Raw genomic sequence first — 17,915 nt, forward strand, 5'->3', positions numbered from 1 at the left:
GTTCTTCCAACTTTTGGGGAAGCCCCAATTAGAGTTTGGTGTAGATGAACTGGCCCTCACAGAGACCAGGCCTCAACCCCATCCAACACCTTTGGCATGAAAGAGCCAGACCTTAAAACCCAACATCAGAGTGATCTCACTGGAGCTCTTGTGACTGAATGGGAGCAAATTGCTGCAGTCATGCAGTCAAAAAAAAAAAAAATTCTCAAGGGAGTGTCAGCATATTAATGCTCATTTTTTGAGCAAAAAGTTCAACATGCTTTTGGCCATGAAGTGTACACTGTGCACATTTTAAATGCACTGAAAGAGGTTCTCATAAAACCAGGAACAGCCTCTTGGCATCACATTTTGTCTCATTGTGTATGTTTGTAGCATTTTGGGTATGCACACATACACTTACTTACCATTAAGTCACACACACTTCCAGAAAACACAAATCTACCTTTTCCCTTCTTAACACTGCTCCTCACACACTTACTTACGCACGCTCCATAACGCACTATCCAACACACTCTCTCCTTCACACATAAATCCCTCACACATCCTAACATGCTCCACTAGCTTCCCATCTCCCCATCAAGCTCTCCCCCTCCCCTCTCTCTCTCTATCACTCTCTCTCTCCCTCTCCCTGTCTTTCAGGGTAATGTGAGCCAGCAGCCGTAACGCTGTGGTGGGGCGGAGGAGCAGGAGGAGGAGAGGGGTGGTGTTGATGTATGGTGGAACTAAAGCAACCCTGCCGATCGATAATGTAAACAGGAGCGAAGAGAGGCGGTAAATAAGGCCTACTCCTGACAGAACTGTCTACCTCAGGTGATGAGGAGAGAGAGGGAGGGAGGAGAGACAAAGATGTATATGGGTAAAGAGGATAATGGTGGGTGGAGAGAGACGAGGTAGGGGAGGGAGAAGGGAGGAGGTGATGGAGGAGAAGGTAATGGGGGTGAGAGGAGAGGTGGGATGGTTGAATGAGGTAATGGCGAAGGGGGGAGGTAGCGAACAAGAGTGATGACAAAGGACGCAGAGAGAGAGAAACGGAGAGATGGAGTGAGAGGAAGGAAGATGAGAGAGGAATTCAAAGAGAACAGGCAGCAGTGGTAAACAAACAAACAAAAAAAAAAGAGGGCAGGAAAAACACAAAAAACATCACCATGCAATTATAGATTACAGTTCAGTTTCAGCAGAAGCAGTGAATATACCTGTGTGTGGGAAAACAGTGCAGCAGTGACATTTAGCAGATGACATGTTGAAGGATGACCACCAAGTGACCTACTGTTGAACCAAACAAGCTCAGCACATACAGTATGACACACACACACGACCATGTTGTGAACCTGACCACTGCTGAGTGCTCCACTGACGGATTGGCATGACTGAGCGACATGCTCACTCTGGGCCACTTGACTGCTGGAGGACTTCAGAATGAGTGGAGAGTAAATGTACACATAACGTAAACAACGCTGTACTGTCCTTTTTTTCCTGCTCCTTCATGCGTGACCGCATGTTTGATCACATTTATTAAGCCCATGTGTCTGAGTGTTTCATCTGCTGTGTATTTTAACTAATTCACATGTTCTAATGTGTTTCTACTGCTATTTAAATACATACACTATAAATAAAAGTGTTGCTACTCTCCAAGTGGTGAGTCACAATAGTGATTCACCCTGTAGCCAGTTCTTGGAAGCTTTTAAATTGGCAGTGTTAAACCAGTGGGTTTTTTGTCCTAATGTGACAGAATAATTTTTGAGGTTTTCTTAAGCTCTCTCAACAGCTTTAGTGTTTCACCAAATACAACATAAGATTATAGGTGTTGTAAGGTATATTCAATTCAGCGATTGAGAGACGAGTTTTGCTTCAGAATTCTACATTCATATGCAAACAATAAAGTGTAAAAAAATGTAGTTAACATTAACTGTGAGTGAGTGATAAGCCAGTATGGTCTTTTATGATCATTTATCATCTTATGCTACAGATTTCTGCTGCCCAAATGAATAATTATGGTCAAGCTGTGATTAGAAAAACAAAATTCAATAATTTCAGTGAAATTAAAACAACTGTCAAGAGAAAATGTCCAATCTCCCAACCCCTGAAATGTGAATATTTGCTGATTTTCTTGCGCTTCTGTTATTTCAAAAAGAATATCTTTGCATTGTGGATTGTCGGACTGACTCAGGGTATTTAAAATGGAATTTTTTCAGAATTTCTTGACATTTTATGAACCTAATGATGATACAATTACTCGAGAAAATAATTTGCACATTAATTGATATACAATTTTTAGTTGCAGCCCTAGTTTGTGTTTTGACATTTGAATGCAATCCCTGTGGAAGGCAGATCAATACTTTGGCTTCTGGCTTTGGAAAATGTAATTTTTTTTGGGTTCATCCATAGACCTAAAACAGACAATAATGAGTGAACTGCAGGTTAATATGAGAACACACGTGTTAATTAAATATGTACCAAAGCACTTCAGCTGAGTACACTTTTGAAGTAAAAATACTCTGACTTTAGAGTCACAGACAGTTTATTTTGGTGTACATTTTACCAATCTTCTGTCACTAATGAAAGTAACCCGATACAAGCAGTGACCAAGTGGTGGTGGAGTGATTCAGGGCCCAAAGACCTCAGGATGAAGACTAAGACAGACAGAGACAATTTTTACAGGTAACTCTTTATTTTGTTATAAACCTTTTTCTCTTAGGCGAGCAGAACAAATATAGTTACTCATTTCGTCAACATTTCAGTGTATTTATTACGCCGCTAATAACTGACAACTGTAGATGATAAAAACGTTAGAAGATTGTAATCGATGAGCTGCATTGAGTGCGTAGTGCTTCCAGTAGTCTGTGATCAGCCCCAAAAATCCTGATCGGAGCACCCTTGCATAGCAGAATGAGAGTCTAGCTGCATGATGCTGTGGCACGTTAAATAGGACTGCAGCTGGTGCTTATTGAGGAGACAGCAAACAGTGTCTCGTGGAGGATTACCACTTCATCTGGAATGAGCGTCTGCATAGACACTCAGCTCAGATTCAAAATGAATGTGGACTGAGAGGACTTGAGTGGGGTGGGGGTGAAATCATCCAGGTTATCAAGTCTGATCCTCCCATAACAGATTACAGATGTTTGTGTTAATTAGCCCCATGACGCCTCCAGAAGGATCTTTACTGCCGAAAAGCTGTAATAACGATTCGTCACTCACGCACAACACATGAAGCGCTCCGTTTAAACCATCCATGATGCACGCTGCAAGTGCATTTAGGGTGTGTCCAACTTCCTTTTACTGGTTAAATGGCGCATAATCTTGGTGCATAGTACATGTGTGTTTTTGTCAGTGCATCTCCTGTTCCTTTTAAAAGCCACCAGTGCCTGCACTTGGAGCATTGTTATTTAAACAGCAGCACCTAGTCTTTGCTGAGGTACAGGTATATGGTCCTCGGCTGGTGGACACTCTGCCTCGATAGTCTCCCAGCCCTCAACTCAATTTTACTGCATAAGAACACTTGCAGGGGGACAGGCCGGGTCATGAAAATTATGATTCTTACTAATAGTGGATTGGATGTGGGTGGGTGAAATAATACATCTTTAATGAGGAAAATATTAATTACATTAGCTACAGCACAAACAGTGAGTGTGTCTCCCCATTAAGACAGACTCACCGGGGACAACAGCTTAACTTCACTGATTATTTAAATCTCCCGACTTGCCAACAGGATCAGTCAGGATCTAATGTTGATTAATGTTCTGCGTTCTTCTACACATCTTAAAGGTCACACACACAAGTCCATACAGTTAAACCGTTTGGAGGGAAATAGCTGTCCTCTTGATAAATCCTGAGCTCCATCAGCGCTGTCGACAAAATATTTATTTCAGAAACTCAAAGTATATGGCTTTTGTGCTTAAGTGTCCCATGATGTTTGCTGCAGTGCCATTACTGCACACATGGAAACGTTACTGAAAGCAGCCTCTCTAAGCCTCTTGATATGCATTTGGATGGTGTCAGATCCGATCAATGCACGATTAGTGTGTGACAAGCAAAGTGTGGGTTCATCTCACTATCTGAATAATAGCAGGAAAAAATACATGCGCCATTGAATTTAGAGCAAAGGTTTGTTGGTCAGTTGGCACAATTGTTGCCTCAAGATAGCAATGCACCAACATTGTGCCTGACCACACATTGACTAACATGTCCATGTGTACACAAATGGGCACAAGCACTTTTGCATGTTACACAAATGACAGCTGTGTCAATCAGAAACTATTAACGACACCAAAACACTCACAACACTCACATTTTTGTTCTTCAACAAAGCCTGCTGTTGCTTTAATGTAACCTAAGAAAAAAAAACCCTGCATAAAATCCTTCATGTACTGAATGTACAATGAATATAGACAAGCCATGAATTAAAAATCCATGCTGATCATGAAAGAGCTTCTGTCTACTAGATATTCATATTCAAGTCATATGAACAACATGATATAGCATAAGCCTTTGATAATCTATGTAATAGGAGAATATTATTGTCTTATAGCCTTGTCAGTGTAAAGTGATTTCTCAGGGACCAAACTCTCCTTCATCAGCGAGAAGTTTGATTAAAGACTGTCATGTTATTCAAGCAAGTTTCTTTCAATCCACGTCTGTGGACTCCACTGTAAGCTGTACTCTCTCACATCTCCTACCAGACTTTTATCCACACTCCTCTGGTCTTCCGTGGTCACAGAGGCATCACATCATATTGTTTTTCATAAGCTGACTGACTCTCTTCATCTTCTGTTTTAATGATTGTAGGAGTATATTTTACTGAAAGCGGGAAAGAGGGAAAATACATCGCCACCCACACAACCCATGTTTGGTATGTTAGCACTCGGTCATGTAAAAAGAAAGACTGAACACACATTTACTTAATGTTGTGATTCAGTGGACAGTAGTCCTGGAGTCTCTGATAATCAGTGAGGCTTGATATCAAGGAGAACAGGAAAGGCATCCATACACCAGTTGTGAAAGAAGCCAGTCTCTATTCTAAGTATCCAGTCCCCTGCAGCCATTTTGTTAAATATTACAATAATCTATATAATAAAGCATCTGTTGATATAAAACGTGTATCTAAGAAAGTTATGTTCAGAACCCTTATTAGATGTTAACAAAATGATTGCCAACATACCAGTCTTCAAGAAGATTTAACAAATGGGGGTTTTGTTCTTCAGCAGTTTCAGCTTTGTATCTCACATGCTTTTTTATTGAGTAGAAACACAGTACAAGAGTTTTTTGGCAGCCAGTGCTCTATTCCACCGCCTGTGCGTAATGAGCAGATCCTGCATCACCAACCAAGTGTCCTCCGTTGATTGTGGTTAGGTGGCAGAATTTCCCAGTCAACGGATACAAATACAACAAATGAGCCTGTAGAAGTTATTGACACAAGAACATATTTTATGCTTCTGTTATGTTTTTCTTTGCTTTGAAATAACATCACCGGATCATATTTCAGGGAGTCCCAAGTGTTGTATTAAGTCTTTCTGTCTAATGGCAGTTAAGCCTCCTGGAAAGAAAAGAAAAAAGAAAACAGGGTAGAAGTTGTAGCCTACAGCATGACACCCTGAATCCATGTCAATATTATACTCCTGTTTACATAACCAAAGTATCATAGAAATCGCAACTCCGGACTGTTGTTAAGGATCCGAGCAGCATCGTTCAAGTCCAATACTTGCCAAAATCAGCAGGTGGTTTGTAAATACCCCTCGCTAATCAGGCTAAATAAATGACAGGTATTGACCTCAAGGTGGTGCTATAGCCATCAATTTTACGTTTTTGCTTTTGTCTCAAAAACGGCTGGGCCTAGGCTCAAAGTCAAACCAGTTGACATGAGTACAATACCACATTGCAAATAAACTTAAAGTCCAATGTTAAGTATGATGAATATGTTACTCTGTCAGTGCGGTTACATGTTTCATGATTGCCAGAAAAGCCTTAAACCTTAAACCTTAAAAATCCGACGACGTAGTGGCACATGATTCAAGTGTTAAGGCTGAACCATAGTGGAGAAAAACTGAAATTATTTCACCCCATCCCTATTGGGAGTGTCAGTGCTTGATTAAATGTTTTGTTGAAATTGAGCTTTTCTCGCTGTGTGTTTGTAAAGTCAGTGGTCCAACTAGGCCGTATTACAGCGTTGATATTCACACAAGAAGCGACACGCTGAGCCTCTTCAGAAAGTGTAGTAGAATAGACGAAGGGTATGGAGGCTGATTAACCATGTCTCCAGTGCAGCTCTTTCTGTTTATGAGGCTCAATGTTTCTCTCCCCTCTCCCTCTCCTTCGCTTTCAGTTCGATACTCTTCAATTCATTTACCTTTTTATTTAATCAATTAGGCCAATTGAACATTTTTTTATTCAAAGGCCCGAGAAGAAAAAGGATTCATTAACATGAGAAAGGAACAACATGGTTCCACTTAATCAAGCATTCCAGCAGCTTCGTGACAGAGAACATGAAAAATATATTGCACAACACAAATAGAAGCAGTAAAAGACATTGTTGCTGTAGACTTACCGAGACAGACAAAGGAAATGTAATTTTTAAGTGCTTTACACGTTTGTCAGAGATGTGCACTACTTCAGGCAGTCTAAGTAAAACATTTCTGTGAGAATAATTTAAAATCAGCTAACACAGAGAACTTCTGTGGTGATGTGAAACATCCTCTTGCAGCCATATTGGAGGTGATCAGCTCTTGGCAACCTGAAAGTTTGCACATGCACCTTGCAGGCTAATTAGCTAGTGAGACCAAACAAGTCGTTTAAGAATAAATGTACTTTTTAAACTATTGGCTAAACGCCTACAACATTATTTTTACAGATGTGTCAGGGTTTCCTGTACAGTTATATATTTAAAAATTACTTTGCGTGCAGCATCTAAACCAGTGACAGCAGTGCCTTTATAGCTTCCCTGTTGTTGTTCCCTGCTGTTAAAATCAAACATTAAATTCCATTAGTGTACTGTATATAGGAAGATAAGATGGGGGAGCAGTTTATTAAAAGCTGACTGCATGTCATCTGTCACCTGCTTTCAGATCAAGCTGTCTGTCCACAGTTAAGATATTCAAGTGAAGATGAATAATGAAGTCAAAATGTGAATTCAAGCTGTTATGGGGTAAAATATTACTGTATGGATGAAGAACAACGCCCACCTCCCAACTAACCTGCTCACTATAACAAAAGTGTCTGTCCTGCAGTTTTGATGGCATGGTGTGTCCCAGGGAACAGGTTAGACTCACCTGTAGCTCAGAGATCCCCTGATATTCAACATATATAACAGTAACTTCACTTGTAATAAAACAACAGAGGAATTGTTTCACTTTCAAGCTTTGGGTTTGACTTAAAATAAAAACCCATCAACACGAGCAGTTTGGTGTCAGGAAGCAACAGCTAATAAATATCAGTCCATGTTAGCTGATTGCATCAATCAGACAGAAAATGAGACGGGCCTTGAACAATCCATATCAGCACCACATGCGGTATCCATCAACACATACCAACACTGATCTATTGCTGCAAGTGTGCATTTACAATATATCACTACATCCATAAAGTTTGGGTTCAATTACAGTGAATGATGGCTGATGTGAGAGGTCTGCGGTTGCTTGATATTTATGGCACTTCCATATTAAAAACATCCAGCTTTTAAAACATGGTAGGGACGTGTAGTATTTGTATATTGATGCCTCCTATTCAGTTCAGGACTAAACATGTATATGGACTTTTAATGTCAGCAGAAGGTCAAGCTTTTAAGATTTATGTTTTTTTTATTACTATTAATTTTGTGACTACAGTTAACATGACTACCAAAACAAAGACTGAATAAATGGGTAATTTGACTAAACTCCAGCTTTATTTTTACTTTTACCCTCTTTATTTCGCTCTCTTCATATCCGTCACACTGTGGTAAGATCTCGTCGTCTCCCCCCACTCTCTCTGCAGATGTGATCCACACAGTGGGGCCGATTGCACAAGGAGGAGTGGGAGAAGCAGAAAAGAAAGCCTTGAGGTCGTGCTACAAGAACAGCCTGGAAACTGCCGCCCAAAATGCTGCACGTTCTGTGGTGAGAATAAAGGGATGATGCAAGCGGAGGATTGCTAGGATGGATGGATGGGAGGATGAGGAGAATGGAGGTGTGCAGAAATCTGAGAGATTAGGATGAACGGGAGAGAAACACTGAAGAATGGGACACAAAAAGTGAAGAAATGGTGCACAGATAAAAGTACAGAACGAGGGGAAGGACTGAGTTGTGACTGCATTAAAGGAAATAGTTTAGACAGAAACCTGAGGATGATTCGACACAAAATTTTTCAAAGGGAACTACGTTCAAACTGAGACAGGTAGAGAGAGAGAGAGGAGGAATCGGCGGCTACGTGTTGGTTTGCTGAGTTGTAAGAAGGTTTTAAGAAACACGCCAGGCAGGAGGTTTCAGAAGATGTTTAAAGAAAAACAGCGGCACAGCTTGAAAATCAAGTCGGAGATAACGGTAGAAGAGAACAGGCTCGTGGAGGCTCTGTGAAGATAAATGTGTGGGTTTGCTATTCAAGAGTAGAATTTAAAATAGACCTTTGCGAAGCAGCAAACAATTACAGCATTGCCGCAGAGCTCAACTTTAGGCCCAGTTTTATTGTCCATCTATATGCTTCCATATAGACTCGGCCAAATCATAAAACGCCACGATGTCTCCTTCCATTGGTGTGCAGATGACACACAGGTACACCTTCCCCTGAGACCTGGTGACCATAGAAGCCTGTCTGCTGCTCTTGATTGGCTTAGTGATGTGAACTGTTGGATGGCTCAGAACTTACGTACAACTCAACAGCTCGAAAACACAAATCTGATTGTTTAACCCCCAGCATCCTCAGAAACTCCATCCACTAAACAACAACCCACTGCCAGAAATCTGTTGTCCCTGATTGGAGGTTTTGTCGTTAAGCACCTTGGGAACCTGGTTCTTTAAAGGTGCTACATAAATGAAGTTATTAATGTGATTATTATTTGTTATACTTGTGTACTGTAGAGGGGTTACAGCATTGTTTGACTCTGTGATACAAAGTCAAGCTGGGTCCATTTTTATTGCTATAGCCCTAAATCACAAATTTGTCTCCACAGGTTTTATTGACACTGATTAGGTAAATTGCAATGTTCTGACCAACCAGAAGACACTTAAGGCTCTTGACACATACTGGTCAACTGAACTCTTAATTCTTGACGTGGTCTCAGTCGCCTGCTCCTTAATACGACTTTACTGGTGTTTTTAGTTCATTTTCATTGTAAGTTCTATGCTCAGCTTTCGTCTTCGGGAGCCACGTCTGCCAGCTCTGCAGTCTGGTCAAACAAACAGACGCAGAAAGCGTCCCGGCATCTGCTCGTAACCACAGTACTTGACAGCGGGTTGAGAATCTGCCAGATCTGTTTTACTTTGAAGTTTACCGGCTGCTTTTCTCCACCAGTGGTGTGACATTAACCTGCCTGACAGGGATCTCAGTGACTTCAAATTTTAATCCACAGATTTCTATATCAAAAAAACATTTTTTTAAAACAATTTGCGGCTGACATTCTTCCACAATAACCATTTATTGTATTCACATTCAGTAATTACTTCACCATGTCGGCACTTTTTTTTGTCACAAGGTGGTTTGCTTTTCCCGAGCAGGTTTTAAATTACCTGTTCGCTCACAAGGGATTCACAGGAAACAATGCTTACAGGTACTTAAATGTTATTATTTGTAATTTTATGTAATTGACAGAAGCCTTCTAATTTACTCGCTGCTCTCCTGCAGTCAAATGCAAACTGCACATTTAGTGCCTCTACTTCACACTGAGGGTTAGACTCGCACATTTGGTGGAATCAGGGTTTCACTCTAATGTTCAGCTGAAGCTGATGTGAAGCTTCATCAGTCTGATTTAGACAAATCAAACTGATATCTTCCAGAATTAGTCCTTTAGAATAAAATTACTTCTTTGCGTTTCCCTGGACTGTGGTCTGTTGCAGAGCAGCGTTTATGGAGAGTAACAAGATCAGTGTGCTTATACTGTGGACATATGGCACAAGTAGTCTTTGTTTGTCTGTGCTGTATTTTTGTTGTTGCTTTAATACTTTATATGCTGTTTTAAAAGTAACAACTGGGATTTTTAAACTACGCATGTTGATATCAAAATTTCCATATACTGTATATAATATTATTGAAGATTGCACTAGCACTTATCAAAATCAACATGGAGTGCTTTACAACAAACAGGTAAACAAAAAAATAAAATACAAAGAAATGTTTGGTCAGGAAGAGTCATGGATCAAAAGATAAAATTGAACTTTTGTGAAAGATGAGATCACAGCAATAGTAGAGGAGACTGAAGCCAGGCAACACGTGTTATTCTCTGGACTAAATTTTTGGGTTGACAGACAAAATGTGCAGCTTGGGATTGTGTCATTGAAGTGTGGCTCATATGAATAACAAATGGTCAGACAATTAATTCTTCACACCTTTAATTGATAATTCACTTTCTGAATAAAGCTTGCGCAGCCTTCACCAGAGGCTTTTACTCATATGCATCACAAGGTGAAAGAATAAGAGATAAGAGATAACATCACCTCCACATCATGATTTTAACACTATATGTATTACACACACAGACACACACTATCATCACCATGCATGTGGTTTTAATGTTACAGCTGGTCAGTGTAAATGAGGCCCCTGACCTCTCTAACACAGAATAATCTTTAAATAGATGTGAAAATCAGGGAGAGAAGAAAGGCTGCCATAAAATAATTTTCTGAATAAACCCTGAATCGAGATCCAACAGAGAGTGTGATTCCCGTGCATTGGAGTGTGTGTGTGTGTGTGTGAAATAAAAGGTGGCTGTTATGTGATCATCGACGGACTTTAACCGCCTTGTTTGTCATCTTTACTCTGCAGGCTTTCCCTTGCATCTCCACTGGAATCTACGGTCAGTTTCTCTGTTTTTATGTGTGTGTCTCCTCTTCAAACCAGAACTAATGCAGGACATTTTCATCTGGTGTGTGTTGTCATAATTTTATAGTTTTACTTGAGGTGTTGCTTAAGGCTTTATACTCAAGCTTTCTTTGGAGTAAGAATGAAAATCAACCATTTTTATGCAACATCCTCATACGTCTGCATGCTTGTGTTTACGTGCTGTTTTCCACGCCGTGCTTGTTTCCAGTATCAGTCTCATTTCTTAACCAGAGCGCTGAGCCACGCAGACCCAGTGTCACTCGTCACATTATCTCCCACAGCCCAGAGGTGGTTCTCAGATTAAGGCCTTGGATTAAGACCAGCAGATTAAGACAGATTAGGCTGTAGATTGTGTCAGATTTGTAATCCCCCCTTCACGCAGGCCGGAGAGAGTTAAAGATAGTGTTTAAACACTCCCCGGGGTGGGCTTGGGTGTGAGGACTTGTTGTTAACACTTGTCTCCGTGTGCGAGATGGATGGAAAGGCCAAAAATGTGATTGACTCTGTGATTTCTTTGTCTTCCTCCTCGTTGTGTCTGTTGTGCCATCTGGACTCATTTTAAAAGAGGGAGGAGAGACAAAATGGTCCAAACGTGAGATTGATTTTGGCTTTTCTGTTATATGTAATAGCTGCTAAAGCATGAAGTTGGTGCTCCTCAACGTATCAGCCAAGGCTTTGATGTAATAAAACTGAAAAAATAATGGTCAGGTGGGTTGGTGCTGACAACACTGCCGGCCAATCATGTCAGTAGTTTTTTAAATAATGCTACAAACTGCTTTAGAGCTTGTTTTGAACAACCATTAGAGGAAAAAACTGTCAGAAAATAAGAAAATACCACCTCTTTAAGACACTGCATTGGTGTTTTCAATCACTGTGGCTGATTAGACCTCACTACAGTTTACCGGTGTGCCATTAAAAATAGTAAATACATTTTCAACATAATTTCTGCCTTGATTTTGTTCGATATCGACTTTTTACCTGAGTGCAGGATGTGTTATGATTTTGTTCTACGCAGGAGTCATAGTAAGTGGTCAAGGCGGATGGTGGATGTACAAAAAGCAGGATTTTGACACTGGAGACCACAGTCTTCATCTTGCCTGAGGTTCAGTAAGGTCTACTGAAATGCTTTTGGTTGAGGTTAGGAAAGGATCCTGATTTTGATTAAATATTAAAATAGACAGAAATCATATTGTGCCTCAAGTAAGTTTTTAAGAAATATTTAAAGCCATGAATCAGGCTGTGAGTGGATAACATGAGGAAACAAATGAAATACTTTGACGGTGAACATTTCATTGATATGGTCACCATGAATATTTTGCGTCTTTGCGATTACAGTTGTGAAGAACATTTCCTCACGATGTTGATTTCACTCGATCTGAAGGGTGTCACATCTCAGCAAAAGCGTAATTTCGGTTGGAATTAGAAGTAAACGAATGGGATTTGGAAAAAGCCAACAGAAGAGAAAGGCGGGCGAGAAAGCAGTACATTGCACTGTACATTACACTGCATGGCGTTTTACTGTTGAAACTTTGGGTTCATTTGCATCTTTGTGTAGTCCCCTGGGTTCACCTGATGAACCGTCTCTCCCGACGTATGGAATAATTGTTCTATAATCACACTGTATGTGTTTGTTTGGGCCACATGATGAACTTTTACTGCCTCTGTGTTGCGTTTCCAGTGGTGGGGATAATTTCTTTGCACTGAAGCGTCCCGGTCGCTGAATGAATATATAACAAGCGCTGTAGTCGTTCTCCATCTGTCTGCTCGTAACCAACAAGTGTGTTGTGTCTGCATCTTGCAGGAGGGAGTGAGAAAGCGCAGGACATAGTATTGGAATAGTGTAAGGAAGAACAGATAACCTGTCAAGGAAGAGAAAAAACAGATCTGTCAATGCAGCTGTTCTCGCAAATTTGTGTTTATTTTTGCTGTGTGTGTGTGTGTGTGTGTGTGTGTGTGTGATACAGGATATCCACCTGAACAAGCTGTGCACGAGGCGCTGGCAACTGTGAGGGAGTATCTGGATGAACATCATGACAAGGTGCGTACGTGCGTGTGTGTGCACGCACGTATTTGTGTGTGTGTGATTGGTAATTTTTCCCTACCATTTCCTCCAGGTATTATTCCTTTCACAGCTGTTGTTTTTGTTTTCTGGTGGGAGAGAGTACCAGGGTGTAGTGAGAAAACACATACACACATGTTCACTGTGACGCTACACACACACACACACACACACACACAAACATGAATGCATTCAAACACACACTCTCAGGCTCTGGCTCTCCTGCTCATGGCCAAGTCTGTGTTTTAATTGGCTCCTTACGGGACTAAACCTGACTAACACAAACACACACACACACGCACACATACTTTCTCTCTGGAGAAACTGCAAGCAGAGAAAAGACAAAATGATGGAATAGATGACTGGAGGGGAGGGACGGAGGGAGATTGGAGGGGTGAGGGGGGATGGAGAGCAAAGAGGAAACTTTCCAATCTGTACTTTCATGCTCTAAACTGTCCTCTCGTCTTCCTCTTTTACTTTTCAGGTCTCCTACCACTCCTCTTTTCAATCTTTCTTTCCCTCTCTAACCATGTGCTGTATGACCTCCCAGAGAGGGTGTTTGTGATGTTATTGTTAGCTGTGGAGTCTCCAGAGTCTCTGTGGCAATACCAGTCAACTGATGCCGTCAGCCGCGAGGAGCTCAACAAACGAACATGAAACGTTTCATGTCTCACCAGAGAGGACAACAGTCAACAAGACTTTAACCACTGAGCAAAAATGAGACCAGAAAGCCAAATCAGCGAGACCCTAATTTACATCCTGCCCAGACTTAGTTTCACTGTGTGTGTTTTTTAAATGGGGAAGAATAGTTTTATTGTAAGGAGATTATTTACATACGTGTGAAATGAGACTGTTCACCATAGGAAATTGGGTTTATCCTTTAACTGAACCCTGCCACTTTTAAATTCTCTGCAGTGTGTTTTGTAGGCTTTCTCTGGCTTGAAGTGCAGTACTGAAGAAAATGAAATACAAAATTGCAAAAACAGTAAAAATGGACTCAAAACACGGGGCACTGTGCCAACACTCTGCATCAAGTGCAATAATAACACCATGAATCATTAATTTGTAAAACACAGCAAGAAAGTCATACCCACGGCAGATTTTTTTTATGTTACAAATGAGATTCATGGTTGACCAGAAAATCTCGACAAATTTGAAGTAGGGCATTTGAGAAAATGAAAATGAAAGCTTTGGGGCTTTCGAAGGAACTTCATCAGCAGATGGTGCTTATCCATCTGTCATGGAACAAATTTTCATTCACCTTATTTACAGTTATTTTTGTTTATATCAACAGGTCAGTGAGGTGATATCCATGCATGACGTGAAAATAAAAATAAAGCTTGCTGCACAGATTTTCTCTTTGAAAAAGGGATGTTAACATGCTCTGTGTTTCCCTTAAAGACAGGCAGTTCAAAGATCCTGTTACGGTCACATGATGTTATTATTAGCTTTAGCATCTCCAGGGTCCCTGTTGCAGTGTTATCAAAACGAGCCCCCTCCTCAACCCCCACCCCACTGCTATCGTTTCCTAGAGGCCATTTTGCATCTCTTCTCACACACATTTGCTTTAATTTGAATGAGTCAGGCTGCAAAATGGCGCAAGTGGAGGCCCCTCATTGTGGAGGTTTGAGATTTGGAAACTTAGCCCAGGGGATGTAGTTACTGACTGCACATTTCCATATCTTCTCTTGTAGCCTCCATTCAAATCCTAGCAAGTGATGGTAATTGTGCAACAAGCTGGGACTGAAAAACACAAGCTGCGGGCAAGCAGGCTGCTGAAATGTCTGTATTTGAAAGCAATGAAACTTAAACTCCCACACCAGACACAAACTGATAGAAGCAGACTTCCTATAAATTGCAATGCTTTGCCCAAAACGGAACAATCAAAACCTTTGTGGAGACATTAGGGTGGCAATAATGTTTGGCAGAGTCTGAGAAATAAGAGCACACAATGGAGGTTGTATCCCTGGAAGCATCTTTTCACTGTAGCTACAGTAACTTTAATCACTAGTCTCCATATAATGCTGTGTACTGTACTGTAAGTCCAGCTCTACGGTATATGATGTAAGTATTATGGACTGCAGGATCTAAAGAACCCAAGAGTGCAGAACATAAAGGTTGTTCACTGTTGTAAAATGGCTGCTCTCACCGGACCAGGGTCTTAATGTTATTTGAAATCTATTGTCTTTATGGGTTTGAGTGCTCTTTGTGTGTGAGTGTGTGGTGAGACTGGATTCAGTTTCTCATTCAGTATCAAGAGAATCTGAGGGTCTTGAGTTTAATACTTATAAGTAACTTTTCTCTCCCTTATACACACATTGATAGACACTTGTACAGTAATACTTCCTATTCGTTCTCACCTCCCTCCCTCTTTTTCTCTCTTTCTTTTACACACACATACACACACTCTCTGTACATTTGCAGCAGTCTGTCTGTAGCACACAATGTAATGAGAACTGTATTGTGGCATGGTCATAATAGGGAGCTAATAGGGGAGTAATGGACTGATGCATTAGCTGCATTCTCCTGATATTGCGGCTGTACAGCGTCGCACACTGTTATATTGTTCCCCTCTGCTACTGATGAATTCATGGTTATTGCATATGCTTGTAATAAAGGTCATTGTGTGTGTGTGTGTGTGTGTGTGTCTCAGCTGGACAGAGTCATCTTCTGTGTGTTCTTGCCAACGGATAAGGAGCTGTATCTGCAGAATCTCCCACTCTACTTCCCGGCTGGTGAGTTGTCTTTCACTATCCCTCTGTCTCACTAACTTACACACACACACACAAGGACACACACACGTACATATACAGCGATGACAGCTCAGCACAGCTCAATTTAGATACACACACAAATATAGACACATACAATAGTGTGATAAACACTCTGCATCATCCAGTGTGTGTTTTTGGCCCATCCACACATTCACACATATACAAGGCCATTAGTGCACATTATGCTGTGTATATATAACACATGTAATTGTGTTTAATTACATCACATAAAAATACACTTTGTTACCCACCCACACATACATGCGGTGATTTATAAAGTATTCAAAAACGCAACATGCATGAGCCAAAGGTATGATTTATCAAATGTTTGTTATGCACAAAAGCACACAGACACACACACATACACAATTGGGCACATTCAGAGAAACAATATGTGTGATCACCCATAGGTTTCTGAAGAGCCATTGTGAGGTTCAGTGTGTGTGACTCCACTTGGCGCCATCTTGACAGTGGCTGACTTCTCCTAACTCCTAATCCTAATCAAAAAATGGCCAAAGTGGTGGAGCGTGGGTGGAGCTGAGGTGGGCTGATTGCGGCCTACTGACAGGCAGCTATACAGCTAGCAGCTAGCTGTCACTCAAAGCTACCACACCCTCAACTATGCATGACTTTAAACCTTAATACAACTTAAATGAGCAAGTAATTAAAAGTTGTCATTAACGGGAGTTTAGCTATAGAGACCTGTTTCATGTGTAATGGGACTGGCTCACTTTTGGAGCCAGCCTCAAGTGGCCATTCGGGGAACTGCAGTTTTTACACACATCTCATGTGAAGTATGGTTTAGAGTGATTTTATCAACAGAACAAACAAGGATTTTTTTTTTTAAATTAACTGTTACACTGTAAATGAAACTTCTTAATATCATTTTCGTCATTTTGACATTTGAGGACTGAATGAGACATGCAATAAGACAAATCTTAGCCTGTAATCTGTGTCTGTCCCTTTAGCCTGACCAGTGACCGCTGCTTGTTGTTCAGGTAACCGGCATGGTGTGTATCCATATGACTAGTTTGCTTTATCCGCAGGAATAACTACATGAGTCTGTTTGTAGATGGGCACTTTCAGCCCCATGTGTGAAATGTAAATGGTGTGTGCAGAGTGGGAAACCCTGACATTTCCTCCAGTGAGCACTTGTCATGTTATGGGAACAATTTGCCAGTCTTTGCACGTTAGTTACATGAAAATGTTTTTTTGCATTCTTTGCGCTCCTCAGTGCAAATAATGGGCACCGCTGGTCTAAAACGAGAAAACCGTTGTTGATGAAGTATATGTGGAAAGCTTTTTCTTCGAAGATGACGAGTGTCTGGTTTAAGTTTAAAAAAAAACAAAAAAACAAAACAGCAGCCTCCAAGGTTCCTTCTTCAATCTGCAAGCCCCAATTCTCCTGCTTTTCAAAATGAAGTAAAAGGAAAATCATTTTCCGTCACTGCAGATTGATCTGATATTTAAATGGAGTTCAGTAAATACATACATTTTATGTTGGCTTGAGCTGTGACATGACGACCCATTTGTTTTGACTGCGTGCGTGATTGATAGTGTTATAATGCCAAGCGGGCTTTGTTTCTAAGCATGATCAGTCATTGACTCAATTATTCAAATTAAGCACTGGTATTACAACTGCAGCCCTAACCTCTAATGTCATGCCTTACCACCGCTATAAATCACCTCACCTCTCCCCTCCAAAACATTTTGAGAGAGACGTCTCATGCTTTCTGCGTCCATAAAACAGTTATTTTCCTCATATGACTTGGCACACAGCTGCTGCAAACACCAGACGTTAAAACAGCAACAACAAAGCAATCAAAGAAATCCTCCAAATGTTTGCCTCCATAAGTTTTGTAAGGCTGCACAGCCCTGCTTTTAATTTGGGCGCAATCTTTCATTTACCTGAATTATTCAGATGGAGCAGGGTCACTCGAACTCAGATTGTCAGTACACAGTGAGAAGTTTTCAGTGTAACCTAAATTGGAACCTTTGGCTTTTAGACCTTGGAAAACAAGTGAAATAAACGGATTCTATTCATTTTTATATATCCATTTTATAGAGTTTTGAGTCAAAAAGTA

At 40.8% G+C, this 17,915-nt stretch overlaps 1 protein-coding gene across 4 annotated transcripts in view; it reads left to right on the forward strand.

Moving 5' to 3' along the window:
• macrod1 (mono-ADP ribosylhydrolase 1) overlaps nucleotides 1–17,915 on the forward strand; it is a 102,310-nt gene that overhangs the window by 81,403 nt on the left and 2,992 nt on the right. For 3 of the 4 annotated variants that reach the window (XM_046406455.1, XM_046406458.1, XM_046406457.1), the window contains 4 exons: nucleotides 7,963–8,084; nucleotides 10,942–10,972; nucleotides 12,963–13,036; nucleotides 15,711–15,792. In XM_046406455.1, the coding sequence (XP_046262411.1) occupies nucleotides 7,963–8,084; nucleotides 10,942–10,972; nucleotides 12,963–13,036; nucleotides 15,711–15,792 (309 nt within the window). Of the gene's footprint in view, nucleotides 1–7,962; nucleotides 8,085–10,941; nucleotides 10,973–12,962; nucleotides 13,037–15,710; nucleotides 15,793–16,799; nucleotides 16,830–17,915 lie in introns of all 4 variants that reach the window. The other variant, XM_046406456.1, reaches the window with a different exon arrangement.

This window comes from Scatophagus argus, chromosome 12 (genome assembly GCF_020382885.2).
Source record: "Scatophagus argus isolate fScaArg1 chromosome 12, fScaArg1.pri, whole genome shotgun sequence".
In the NCBI taxonomy this organism is placed as follows: domain Eukaryota; kingdom Metazoa; phylum Chordata; class Actinopteri; family Scatophagidae; genus Scatophagus; species Scatophagus argus.